Source organism: Nansenia antarctica, assembly GCF_963989245.1.
Source record: "Nansenia antarctica genome assembly, chromosome: 19".
NCBI lineage: Eukaryota > Metazoa > Chordata > Actinopteri > Argentiniformes > Microstomatidae > Nansenia > Nansenia antarctica.
Window position 1 is genome coordinate 14,774,374 of NC_137692.1, and position 13,301 is coordinate 14,787,674.

The 13,301-nt window shown below is 42.2% G+C and overlaps 2 protein-coding genes across 2 annotated transcripts; one reads left to right on the forward strand and one right to left on the reverse strand.

Annotated features, from left to right (window-relative positions):
* Window positions 1-66: 66 nt before the first annotated feature.
* Window positions 67-3,342, reverse strand: LOC308174198 (large ribosomal subunit protein mL63-like). The gene is made up of 2 exons (XM_080549280.1): window positions 3,180-3,342; window positions 67-554 (listed from the first exon to the last, which is right to left on the reverse strand). The coding sequence occupies exon 2, from the start codon at window positions 527-529 to the stop codon at window positions 218-220; it is 312 nt and encodes a 103-aa protein (XP_080405406.1). The 5' UTR covers window positions 530-554; window positions 3,180-3,342; the 3' UTR covers window positions 67-217.
* A 2,880-nt stretch (window positions 3,343-6,222) lies between these two features.
* LOC308174197 (non-structural maintenance of chromosomes element 1 homolog) lies at window positions 6,223-9,224 on the forward strand (the record flags this gene model as incomplete). Its single annotated transcript, XM_080549279.1, has 8 exons — window positions 6,223-6,340; window positions 6,470-6,591; window positions 6,735-6,812; window positions 6,924-7,070; window positions 7,199-7,315; window positions 8,037-8,163; window positions 8,272-8,363; window positions 8,912-9,224. The coding sequence occupies 7 exons, from the start codon at window positions 6,223-6,225 to the stop codon at window positions 8,358-8,360; spliced, it is 798 nt and encodes a 265-aa protein (XP_080405405.1). The 3' UTR covers window positions 8,361-8,363; window positions 8,912-9,224.
* Between the last annotated feature and the right edge of the window lie 4,077 nt (window positions 9,225-13,301).

Genomic DNA, 13,301 nt, shown 5'->3' on the forward strand with positions numbered 1-13,301 from the left:
GTGACTGTATATCACATTGTGGGTCAAGTTTGAGACGTGCATCCCTAGTGAAAAGAACACACGGTAAAACACACAACTTCTTCAAACTAGAGCTTCCTTTATAAAGACAAAACCATTCTGGTCTCACATAGCTAAAGGAATAGACACAAATGACTTGAGCAGAAGTCCGCACATGTTCAAGGCCCACAGAAAGTCAATAATTCATTCATTTAATTAACTAACTGGACCAAGTCTTTGTTGTGTTGAGATGGCTGAGGTGGTCTACTATGTACTTGTGCTCAGGGAACTTGGCAAATTTGCTCTCTTTGATTTTAAGCCAGGCCTGGGCGCGGCGCTCCGCGGCGTGGCCGTGCTCCTGCTCCTTGCTCATGTACGGCCTGCTGATCCAGTACTCGTTCTCCGCCTCGCGCTCCAACCGAACCAGCGTGTTGCGTTTCATCTGCCACGTGATCTCCCGAGGACGTCTGTACTTCCCGATCCACTGCTTCCCCGGGATGCCCTTCCTCAGCAGAACCAGAGTGAGGAACATAGTCAATCTTTTTCTCAACTGGAATCTAACAAGATGGGAAAAGGAAACAAAAGCAGTAGTACAGCGTTAGTGGTTGGCAGTCCAGCTCAGGATATGATGATTACATTTTCTAGCTCTACAAGTCATCAGGATAATAGAGCTTTAGTTTGATTGAGTTTGTTGAAGTTACTTCTGGTTCAAGCTGAAAATCCCCATACATTTTTCCCCATCTAGATTTTCAGCGAGGCTAATAATTACATATAGACCTTGAAGTTGTCTTGTCTGATTAACAAGCATTTGATTAGTCACACTTCTTGTCTCAAAGTTAATTTAGGCTCGAAATCTGTACTTGAAGTAGAAAACATACAAGAAACGTTCAGCCTGAATCATACACTATATTAGCTTTTTGAAAAAATGCCGATGGGAAAAATAAATGAGGATGATTGGCTTGAACCGAAAGTACATTTTGACTACATTTGAACAAATATAATCAATTGATCAGGCTTTAAACCGTTATACCAAGAGGACGGAACGCTTGCGTATATCTAGGCATAGACGTCGCAGGCAAGGCACAGCTACCTCATAACCAGAATGTCATTCCAAATGACCTCCGCCACATTCAGCCTCTTTTGAACTCCAACACGGAAAGACCCGTCCCATTGCATTGCAACTGGCAAGGTTTGACTGGGGACCTCTCGCATGGATGCCACAGACTTACACCCTTAGTATACACCAAGAGGACAGTGTTGCCAGATTGGGGCGGATTCCCGCCAAATTATGCTACTTTTGATCACACTGGAGGGGATAAATAGCATTTGGGAGGTTGGGCTGGATAAACAGCATTTCGGCAGTATCAAAATGTCAGTGCCTGAAAGTTACAAACTTTGTGGGAAAAAATGTTGTTTCACCCTACTCAAAGGAAAGCAGCCAAGTGTACAGCTTATTCACTGTGTTTGCCACTCGCTAGATATGGTTACAAATAAGGCCATGCAGCTTCTTACCAGAAATCTTGAGTATATGATCTGGGAAACCTACAACTGGTTCGCCCATTCAGCCAAGCGCCAGTGTGACTATATTAGACGATAAACAACAGGGGCTGTCCATTGAAAGTCCAAGCTCTACCCGTTGGTTGGTTAGTGACGTCACGGCAGACTGCATAGATAGAATTGTTGAACAACAGGATGCTCTCAGACTTCACTTTAACATGGCTTCAAGTGCCTTGTGTACCGTGTATTATTTAATGTCAGCTCAGCCACCGATGTAAGACACATTAGAACTCATTGGGCCGGTTTCACAGACAAGCTTTAAGACTAATCCTAGACTAAAAAGCATCTTCAATGGAAATTTTACATTGAAAGTGTGATTTAGTCCAGGACTAGGCTTAAGCCTTGTCTGTGAAACCGGCCCTTTATTGTTCTCTCTTAGTCTCTGTTTATTATAATTGATCACTTATGTATTCGAAAAGTGTCTCTGAACTTAGCGGCCATAGCCAGGCAACATACGATGACTGTTGGATAGATGATTTACTTAATGTATTTGTTGCAAGTCGCTTAGGATAAAGGTGTCTGCTAAACGGCAACAATGTAAATGACTGAATTTCCCAGTATACATTGCGGGTTACACATATGCACAGTAGTCTACATACCATGTTGAGTAGAGCCGAAACGGCTTACTATGGTTGTTTAATGCCACTGCATCTTGGTATAAATAAAGAAGGCTTTCAAAGCCTACGCCCAGTTTGTTGTCCAGTGGAAGGACGAACATAACACTTGGTGTGGCCTGCTTGCAGGTGTATGGTTAATCGTTTACTGATAATCAAAGTTTTGGGCTGGTTTTTGGTGGGAAAAAAATGGACAAATCCAAGACGACTGCAGTTTTCCCTGAAAAATCACATTCAGATGTTGAGTTAATACCTTTTTGGACCAAATGTACCTATTTCTTCACCTTAATTAGCATTATGTCAAATTGAACCTGCTGTCTAGCTGTTTTTTCTATAATTTACCAATACATATTTAGGTTTGCTTGACCCCCAAAACATAGGGTTGGACACCACAACCAAGCAAAAAGACCCCAAAATGACCACGTTATGGCTAAAAATGTGATTTTTCAGGGGAAACGAAGGTCATCTTGGATTGACACTTTTCTTTGACCTGAAGCCGAAAATGTTGTGATTTCATGTCGAGATAGGGCAAATGGAATACAAAAAGAACTAAGACTTAAGCAAAACTAAAAATGACCCATTCATTCCTAAAGAGAGCGTGACTCCAAACCATCTCCGCTACCGTAATATATCTAGTATCTGTATGTTAAATGCAACATGGTTTCACTGTAATGCACAGTCATGTACATTTGCGTTTGCCTCCCAGGACAAGTTAAAACGCAATGTTATTAATCTGCGATTGACTGAATTGTGACGAATGCAGGCGGGGGATTCACCATCTTGTTATTGTGCTATTAGAGTCACATTTGTCATATGAGCTCGTTTCCCTGGCTAGTAAAACCATTTACATTTGATCTGTCATAATTAGATAGCTGGCTGTCATTTATCTTAATAAAAGTAGTTGGTCAAAGAGGATCAGGATGTATTCAGCTGTTTGGTTTATACAAATTGGTTTAATCTGGTTTAAATATTGGTTTAATCTGATTGATGAGTCCTTGCATGTCTGCTTACCTGGCGTGATGAGAACAATAAATGCGTTCCAACTCCAGTTATTGGTTGTTGGTATTGGTTTTCGAGAAGAGCGTGACTATAAATGTTATTTACTTGGGAGATTGTAGGTTTAAAACCTCTTTGACGTGACCCTCAAACACGTCTCCATGTGACATATCCTACATCCGCGTCACTCTTCTTCTTCTTCTTTTGGTTTGAACGGCAGCGTTGCATCCTTGATGTTGCATTACCGCCACCTTCTGGAATTAGTTAACTCCTACAATGTCCGTTTTTGTCATTTGTCCCATCAGTCCTGACCAGACACTTCCGAGTTAACACTTGGTGCAGTGGCTTGCGTTGCCGGTTGGGAAGCGGAAGGTCGTGAGTTCGATCCCCGGCTGGAACTGGAAGTGCTGTACTGAAGTTTGTGAACTACATATGATGTTTATCACGATGGTCTTCAGATCTTTCTATGCTGATACTGCCTTAAGGCAATAGCTGATGCATTCATGGATTTCACCTTTTGTAAAGCCTCTTAAATGTGTTTCTTTGCCCAGCCTGTGGGGACTTGTTAAATTGCTGTTGCAGACCACCCTCCCATGTTCACCAGGATACTGCACTTGCATTGACACGTCCCTTCACACATGTATCCATCTGCTCTGTCATTAATAATAGCCTGTTTTCTTCTGCATCTTTTAAAACACGTGGAGATTCAATTCCATTTCTCCTGTTTAATTGTTTTACTTATTTGTATAAATATATTTAAATATGGTGGATTTATATTTCAGCGATGAAATTTTCTTAAAATAGAATAAATTGATTCAGACATTATTATTACACAGTCTCTCACAATTACTGGCGTCTACTTTAGCCAGTCATCTGCCAGGCCTGCCACAGATACGGACACCAACACCTGTCGTACAGTCAAACCAGGTGAAACAAACCCGAACCTTTACGTTGGTTTTTAGGGAGGTCGACCTAAGTTGCTCATCCAATTCGTTCCACTTAGGGGCGCTATTGTCATTGGACTGCCCAACGTGTCTGGCACTCGTAATAAAACGTAGAGGAAGAAGAAGAAGAGGAAGGCGGGACGGGTAAACAAACAAACAAAGAGTAAGTATTGAACTTATCATGAGACTATTGAGTCAATATGCTTTAATGTTTCATCGTTTTCATCCGTCAGCACAATAACGGGGTTAACACGAGTACTGTAAGTGACATTAAACCACCTAACGTAGCAAAGTGATCATACGGCTCACAACGTGTCATTTCATGTGTCGCGACGTCGCTAAATTCAGCTAATTCCCGATATAACATGTCGTGACGTTAGAATTATAAGGTTCAATCTCCATTTTTGTCAAAATTGAGTTTTTTTTTTTTTTACATAATCTGATCCATTAGGTGTTTATTAATGCCTGTGTGGTGTTATTTTTAAAGTGTTGACATTTTTGAGTTAGTAATTCATCAAATACAAAGGTTCCATCTCACAGAACATAATGGAATGTAAAAACTTTGACGCTCAATATCTCTGAACTGCCCTAAACGGAGATAGAACCTTATCATTCTAAACGGAGATAGAACCTTATCATTCTAAACGGAGATAGAACCTTATCATTCTAAACGGAGATAGAACCTTATCATTCTAAACGGAGATAGAACCTTCTCATTCTAAACTCACGATGTGTCAAATGTGTGGCTAATCTTATGATTTAAAGAAAAAATAACGCACATCCTCCTGTCTTCGGTGCTGAGCTAAAACTGACAGTGCAGTAATATTGATACAAAAAGGTAGCCCGCACTCACTTTTCGTTGCTCCAATTTTTATTCATCAAGCAACAAGTAAAAAAGACGTTTCGACCGTGAGGTCTTCTTCAGTATAACAGGAAACAGAAAACAATGTCTTTTTTATACAAATGTGACATTGACAATCATTAGCCCCACCTGGTGTGTTGGAGCACGTATCAGTGTAGACATGATTTAGAACAAGATTCACAAAAAGGTACATGATTACATAGTATTGTTTTTTTCTTCTTTTTCTTTTTTATATAAACATACAAAATTTAGAAAATACACCTCTCCAAGGAAATCAGATCCTAACTTGATGTTGACTACATCACCAAAAACACAAACACATTTTCAAAGACAGGCTATATTCAAATTTGATTTCATACTTCATGTTGACTACATCGCCAAAAACACAAACAAATTTTCATAGACAGGCTATACTCAAATTTTCATAGACAGGCTATACTCATAGACCCTCTGTTTTACAAAAAGGGCCTGATATCGAAGTCTTCATTTAAGCCTACAGGTGCCATTGTTTTCAAGTAGTCAATCCACCACACTTCTCTTTTTAGGAGAAGATTATCTATGTCACCTCCCCGTCTGGGGTAATGCACTTTTTCAATTCCTACATATCTAAAAGATGAGACATTGTGCTTTTCCTGTTTAAAGTGTACCGCTACTGGACCGCTACTTGAAAACAATGGCACCTGTAGGCTTAAATGAAGACTTCGATATCAGGCCCTTTTTGTAAAACAGAGGGTCTATGAGTATAGCCTGTCTATGAAAATTTGAGTATAGCCTGTCTATGAAAATGTGTTTGAGTTTTTGGCGATGTAGTCAACATGAAGTTTGAAATCAAATTAGGATCTGATTTCCTTGGAGAGGTGTATTTTCTAAATGTTGTATGTTTATATAAAAAAAGAAAAAGAAGAAAAAAACAATACTATGTAATCATGTACCTTTTTGTGAATCTTGTTCTAAATCATGTCTACACTGATACGTGCTCCAACACACCAGGTGGGGCTAATGATTGTCACATTTGATTGTCACATTTGTATAAAAAAGACATTGTTTTCTGTTTCCTGTTATACTGAAGAAGACCTCACGGTCGAAACGTCTTTTTTACTTGTTGCTTGATAAAAAAAAATTGGAGCAACGAAAAGTGAGTGCGGGCTACCTTTTTGTTGGCTAATCTTATGACCATAATAAACAGCATTACATATTAAACAAATATGTGTTTCAACGATTCACTTTCACAGTCCATCTTCAATACTCCATTATGGCTCCAACGATGGGAGACAGTCACAGGAGATTCTTGCAAACCATGATGGGCAATGGGATCATTGATGGCTCTCGAGCAATGGTTGTCCATCGGCATTGTTGTGAGAAACATAGTGGTGAGGATATTAGCACATTTTTCCCACATTTGCCTTAAGTCAATGAATGAATGAAGTCAAATCAAACAGTATTTGGTGGGAGACACTAGTCCCTAACATCAAACATTGATTTACCCTTTTTTCATTCAGCGCCCTATGCTCCGGATAAACTGGATGAATTCATTGATGTCATCAATGCTCAACTGCAGCCCATGTTCATGCAGATCAGAAAAGGCATGTCAGAGGAGGATGGTCTTCAGTACTATGCCTTGGTTAGTGACACTATCTGAGGGTTGATGCAATAACATTTGACAGTATAAAAACAGGTGATTTATACATGGATCAGTATAGTCTTGATATTGTCATTAGTTCATGGAATCATCAACCTTACGTATTATTATCTTCTCCTGTCTAGGTGAACTTGGCTGAGACTGAGGTGACAAGAATGGCATCAGATTATGCAGACAACGAGTTGGAATTATTCAGGAAAATAGTTAGTGGATATCTATTCATAGCTACCAATATTTGCTCAATGACATATGGACCTCATTGACAAGAGACTTTACAATTAATAATACTTAATGTCGTAGTACTATGTTTTCAGATGGACATGATTGTCGAGTCCGATAATGGAACCGCCTCGTCCACAGAAATTCTGAATTGTGCTGACAGCATTGTGACAAGGAAACTAAAGAAAAAGGAAACGGAACATGTATTGAACAGGCTTGTTCAGGATAAATGGCTAAACGAGGTACTGTCTGAAAATGTATCTATAGAGCTACTGCACATTTTTTCCCGTAACTCTGGAAGTCCTCAGAGGAGTTCTTGTGTTACGTAGGACTCGTTATTAAATCTATTATAACATTATATTTTCTTCAGAAACATGGGGAATACTCCCTCTCCACTCGCTGTATAATGGAGATGGAGCCATACATTCGATCGAGGTACCCGGACCAGGTCAAGGTCTGCCATATTTGTCACACTGTTGCCTTGCAGGTAAAGTCACAAGTAAAAAGGTGTCATTGCAAAGATTCATTGCTGATTACCATGTCTACTATCCACACTTAACACTCTGCTCTCCATACTGTATGTTTTTCTTCCAGTTCCTTTGTTCCTCCATCTTCTAATGATGTGTGCTTTGTTTTCTCTAGTAAAGTGCTGTATATATATATAACATTTATTATTTGTATGTTGTAATCTCCAAGGTCTGCCAGGATATACAGGCATATATAGTCTATATATATATATATAGGCCTATGTGTGTGTGTTTGGTAATTGAGCACAATATAGTTTTTCTTTTTTTTTTCCTGAATCAGAAGACTTTATTGCCATGACATGTAAACATGTTAGGAATTTGGTTTGGGACAGTGGAGCACGGTTTACAGCAGGACAGGTGCAAGACAGGACAAGACAGTGCAAACCAACATCATAGTGCAAGAGTCATAATTAGTATAAATATAAAGTGCAGAGATCAAGTGTTCAAGTGTTCATATCCAGACAGTCCTAAGCTCTCTGGGTGGGGGTGGAGGGAGGGTAGATAGATAGGGGTCAGGTCAGGTATTTAATTGACAACATGTTTTCACTTTAGAATGTATCTTCATCAATTCCCCAAAGCCAAATACAAATGTGAAACTTAATAATGTTCAATGGAATTAACTTGATTGGCAAATAATTTGGCTCCGTTCTTCATCGTGATGATTTGGTCTTTTTCCCTCAGGGCCAAATGTGTGAGAGCCCTACATGTGGCATCAAAATTCACACCCCGTGTGTTGCCAGATATTTCAAAAGAAGGACTGATCCACGATGCCCTGCTTGTGAGGACTTTTGGCCACATGAGATTCCAGGTAAAACCGTTCTATAATCTCTATCATGTCTCCCTGTTAGTTGAATTACTTATGCCACATGGTATCACTAAACGTTATTAAGGAAAAATGTGCTTCTCTTCATTTCAGAAGTGAATCTGCCTCAATCACTGTCCCCTCAGAGCCAGTCAACACCACCATCAACATCAACCCATCCCCGTAGATCAAGGAGAACCTAAATAGTAAATTATTTCAATACTGATATATCCCTGGTTTGAATTTTGATCCTCTGAATTAAATCGCCCAACAGTGGGTGAGGTTGGCTAGAGCTTAGGAAGGATGGTCTGGGTTACCTGTTTCAATTGGTAGTTGGGCTGCAAATGATGATTTTCTCACGACGGTCTTCCAAGCCTTGTGGTTATGACGACAATGCCTTAGGGCAATACTGATGCAGCTTAGCCCACAACTTCCCTTGAATATCTTGAAGTAATCATATCTTAGTAGTAGGAGGTAGTGGTGGTCTAGTGGATAGTGAGTTGGACTTGTGATCGGAAGGTTGTGAGTTCAAATCCCGCCTGAAACCACACCACTACTAGTGTGCCCTTGAGTAAGGCACTTAGCCCTCAGTTACTCCAGGGGGAATGTCCCTGTAATTCGTAATTGTAAGTCGCTTTGGATAAAAGCGTCTGCTAAATGGCAAAATTTAATTAATTAATTAATCTTATCTTCTGAAAAGCAGTGTCTGTCATTCCAAGGTCTTTGTCTAATCTCTTTCTCATCTCTTCTACAGAGACGTCTCGGTTGGAGACATTGTAACTGTTGGAGAGCGCCGACCACTCAGCAAGACTGTGAGATTCAATGTTCTCAAGGTCACAAAGGCTGCTGGAGCCAAGAAGCAGTTCCAGAAGTTCTAGGAGACCTGTTGTTCAATGTTCTGCGTCTTGTCTCCTGACTTTATTTCTTATGTTTATAATGCAAGGAGCCCTTTCCTGAACTCTTAAATTGACTTACTGTGTTCATTAACTGTCTCACTGTAGCATTTTTATATACAATTTAGGATTAAGATGAGGTTAGTATTGAAGGAGAAACGCTTTTGGATATCTCACTGGTAATGGAACATACAGAAATGTGAGAATTAGTGCTGCTCTCATACTCCACGTTAAGCAGTTTGTATGAATGATTAACTACAGAAATAGTTTTGTTTACCTAACTACTCTGCCCAGTTTTTTTCCCTATGAGTTATTGTCTATTAAATGTCCTAGGACAGAAGCCTATGGCATGGTTCAAATACTGGTCCTTGAGGTCTTATTTTCTACTTGGCATTGATTGTGGTTTGGTTGGCCAGAGAGTTTGTTACATGTATACTTCAATTAGATTAATCCTAAATGAAAAACAATGAATCCCTTTATAACTTCATCGATAGTTATAATTAAAACGACTTTTAGCTGAAGGTTTTAGCGATAAGTGATTGAATTCAGACCACTCCACTGCAAGAATATGATCTTTCTGAACATCCTGTGTTCCTCACTCCTGGGCCTAATATGTAAAAACTTAATCCGGATCAGAAGGAAGATAATCGAGCTGTCTGATTGGTGGTCCCTGGAGATAGGTGTGACAGCTTTTTGTCTATCATTAGATCCATGACGGGGGATGAAGACGTTACTCTCCACTGGCACATTTTACTGTTAACATATTCATCCAAGTATTAAACTAAAGATCACGAACTTTGTGTTTCATAACCAAACCCTTCGTCGATAATCCCGAGGGAATTCAACGCGGTGTACATAACATCTGTTTACATTGCGCCTAGCGCGGATGGTAGCCTAGCATTGGCGCGGCTATATGACGTCATCAGTGGTCAACAAAGCACAGATCCACAGGCAATTCACATTATAGCAGGAGATTTCAATCATGTCGACCTGAAGGCAGTACTACCCAAGTTCTATCAGCATGTGAAATGTGCAACAAGAGGAGAAAAAACACTGGACAAGGTATACACCAACATCAAACGTGCTTACAAGGCTAGTCCGCTAGCTCATCTAGGCATGTCTGACCATGTGTCAATCCTCCTGATCCCAGCATACACTACCATGGGGAAAAGTGCTCCCATCACCACTAAGACTGTCAGAACCTGGCCAGAAGGGTCCGCTCCACTGCAGATCTGCCTAAATGACACCCCATGGCAGGAATATGAGCATGAGGACCTGGAACAGTACACGTCGTCGGTTCTGAACCACATAGTGAACTGCACCAACTCAGTCACCGTGGACAAACGGGTCCGGGTCTACCCCAACACGAAGCCATGGATGACTGGGAAGGTCCAAAAACTGATCAACGAGAGGGACAACGCCTTCTTCGCAGGGAAGAGCACACCGCTGTACAGCACCACCAGGGCTAACCTAAAGCGCGGAATCAAAGCGGCCAAGGCAGACCACAGAGAGAAGATTGAGGAATGCTTCCTGAGCAACAACTCCAGGCGGATGTGGCAGGGGGTTCAGCACATGACAAACTTCAGAGCCAACAGGCTCACAGCCGCAGAGGACGACCCCCTGCTGGCGGGAAAGCTGAACACCTTCTACGCCCGGTTCGACGAGGGGCGAACGGAGGCAACCACAACACAAACACCACTCTCTCCAGCTCTCAGCAGCCTCACCCTCACAGAGCATGAAGTGAGACGCGTGCTGAAGGCGGTGGACCCCAGGAAAGCCTCGGGGCCGGATGGCGTCCTGGGACGGGTGCTGAGGGACTGCGCCGACCAGCTGGCCGGGGTTTTCACCAACATCCCTGCCTGAAAACCTCAACTATCATCCCAGTCCCGAAGAAAAGCACGTTGAGCTGCCTAAACGACTACCGCCCGGTGGCACTCACACCAATCATCATGAAGTGCTTCGAGAAACTAGTCCGGGCCCACATACTCACACGCCTCCCGCCCAACCTGGATCCATACCAGTTCGCCTACAGAGCCCACAGGTCCACAGAGGACGCCATCGCGACGACTCTCCACGCCACTCTATCCCACCTGGAGAGGGGAAACAGCTACGCGAGACTGCTCTTTGTGGACTTCAGCTCCGCCTTCAACACCATCCTTCCAGACAGGCTAGTGACCAAACTACTAGACCTGGGTCTACCACACTCTATATGTGCATGGATCAAGGACTTCCTGACCGACCGCCCCCAGAGGGTGCGGGTGGGCCCCCACACCTCCACAGCCCTCAGACTCAGCACTGGGTCCCCCCAGGGCTGCGTGCTAAGCCCCATCCTCTACAACCTCTACACCTACGACTTCACCCCCGTCCACCCCAGCAACTCCATCGTAAAGTTTGCAGACGACACCACCGTGGTGGGATGCATCTCGGGGGGGGACGAGGCGGCGTACAGGGATGAGGTAGAGCAACTGAGCAAGCTGTGCAAGGTTAACAACCTGCTGCTGAACAAGTCAAAGACCCAGGAAATCATCGTAGACTTCAGGAGGAAAAGTCTGAGATCCAGCCCCTGCTCATCGACGGAGAGAGCGTGGAGAGAGTCTCAACCCTCCGATTCCTGGGGATGCACATGCGGGATGACCTGACCTGGAAGGACAACACAAAAGACACCATCAAGAAGGCACAACAGCGGCTATACATCCTGAGAGTCCTCAGGAAGGAACACAGCAAGCAGGAGATACTGGTGACCTTCTACCGCGGCGCAGTGGAGAGCATCCTCACCTACGGCATCTGCAACTGGTTCTCCAGCTGCACTACCGCGGAGAGAAATGCGCTACAGAGAGTCGTGAGAACAGCACAGAAGATCACCGGCGCCCCCCTCCCCTCTCTGGAAGAGCTGTACAACACACGCTGTCTCAGGAAGGCCTCCAAGATCTCCAGGGACCCAACCCACCCTGGGTACGAACACTTTACCCGGCTGCCCTCGAAAAGGCGGTTCAGGACCTTGGCTGCAAGGACAAACAGACTGAAGAACAGCTTCTACCACAGGGCCGTCCAGGCCCTGAACACAGCAAAGACCTAGGTTCTGGGCCCTGGACAGTCTGGACGGATTGATGGCAGCTGCTGGACTGAAAAAAATCAGGTGTAGTGCTGAGGCACAAATATGTACATTTCAAGCCTGCAAACTGCGACACTTTAAATAAATGTGCAATAACACTTGTGCAATATGACAACCCTAATTGTCTATCTGTACAGTATAGTACAGTGGATAGTGTACATAGCCTTTATTTATGTAAACCAGCTCCTTCCCTTCTTGTGATTTCTTTTAAAAAATAAAATAAAAAATCCTAACACCAGGGGAGCCACCCCTCCTAAATTTCGTTGTTTGGTACCTGTACTGTAGCAATGACAATAAAGACCATTCATTCATAATCCTTCACCATACTTTTCAAATCACAGTTAATTGGTGTGTTTGTATTGGGTGAGGGTAGATGGTGGCTAACTGACACATGTGATTACAATGAACCTAATTACAGTCCATGCCTTTAAAATTATGGAGGACCCAGTCTGTCAAAATTAACAATAAATATATAGACACATAAATTAATGTATGAACAAATAAATGAATGAATACACACAGTATAACGAAATACATTTCTATATTTATTTATTATTTTCCACATTCATTCTTTTCCACTTTCATTCTTTCTTTTCCACATTCAGTTTTCCACATTCATTCTTTGTTTTCCACATTCATTCTTTCTTTTCCACATTGTTTTCCACATTCATTCTTTCCCCGATTATCAGATCTGTATGCAAATATGGGGGCGTGTTTGGCATTTTCATTGGTTGATGCCCCACGCATTTTCATTGGTTGATACCGGACCCCAATTGAAATAAGCCAGTGGCTTTCTTGGGTTTTTATCCTGTTAGTTGACCTTGTATGTAATATGTACTTTCATGTACCTACTTCTGCAAATCTTCTAATAAAGTTTTCAATCAATCAATCAAACCGCGCGTGACGTGGTAAAAGCGACAAAGTCGATATCGTCCTTGGGCCAAACCATTTTTCATTACCATCTGGGTGGGCAAATTCTAGATGTGATTTTTTTTATTCCTTTACATCCCTAGATTATGTTTTGATATGATATGCCTTTTGGTTTATCCACCTAGGTTCCACCTAGGTTCTAGGCCCTGGACAATCTAGACAATTTGATGGCAGCTACTAGATTGAAATCAAGTGCAATACTGAAACAC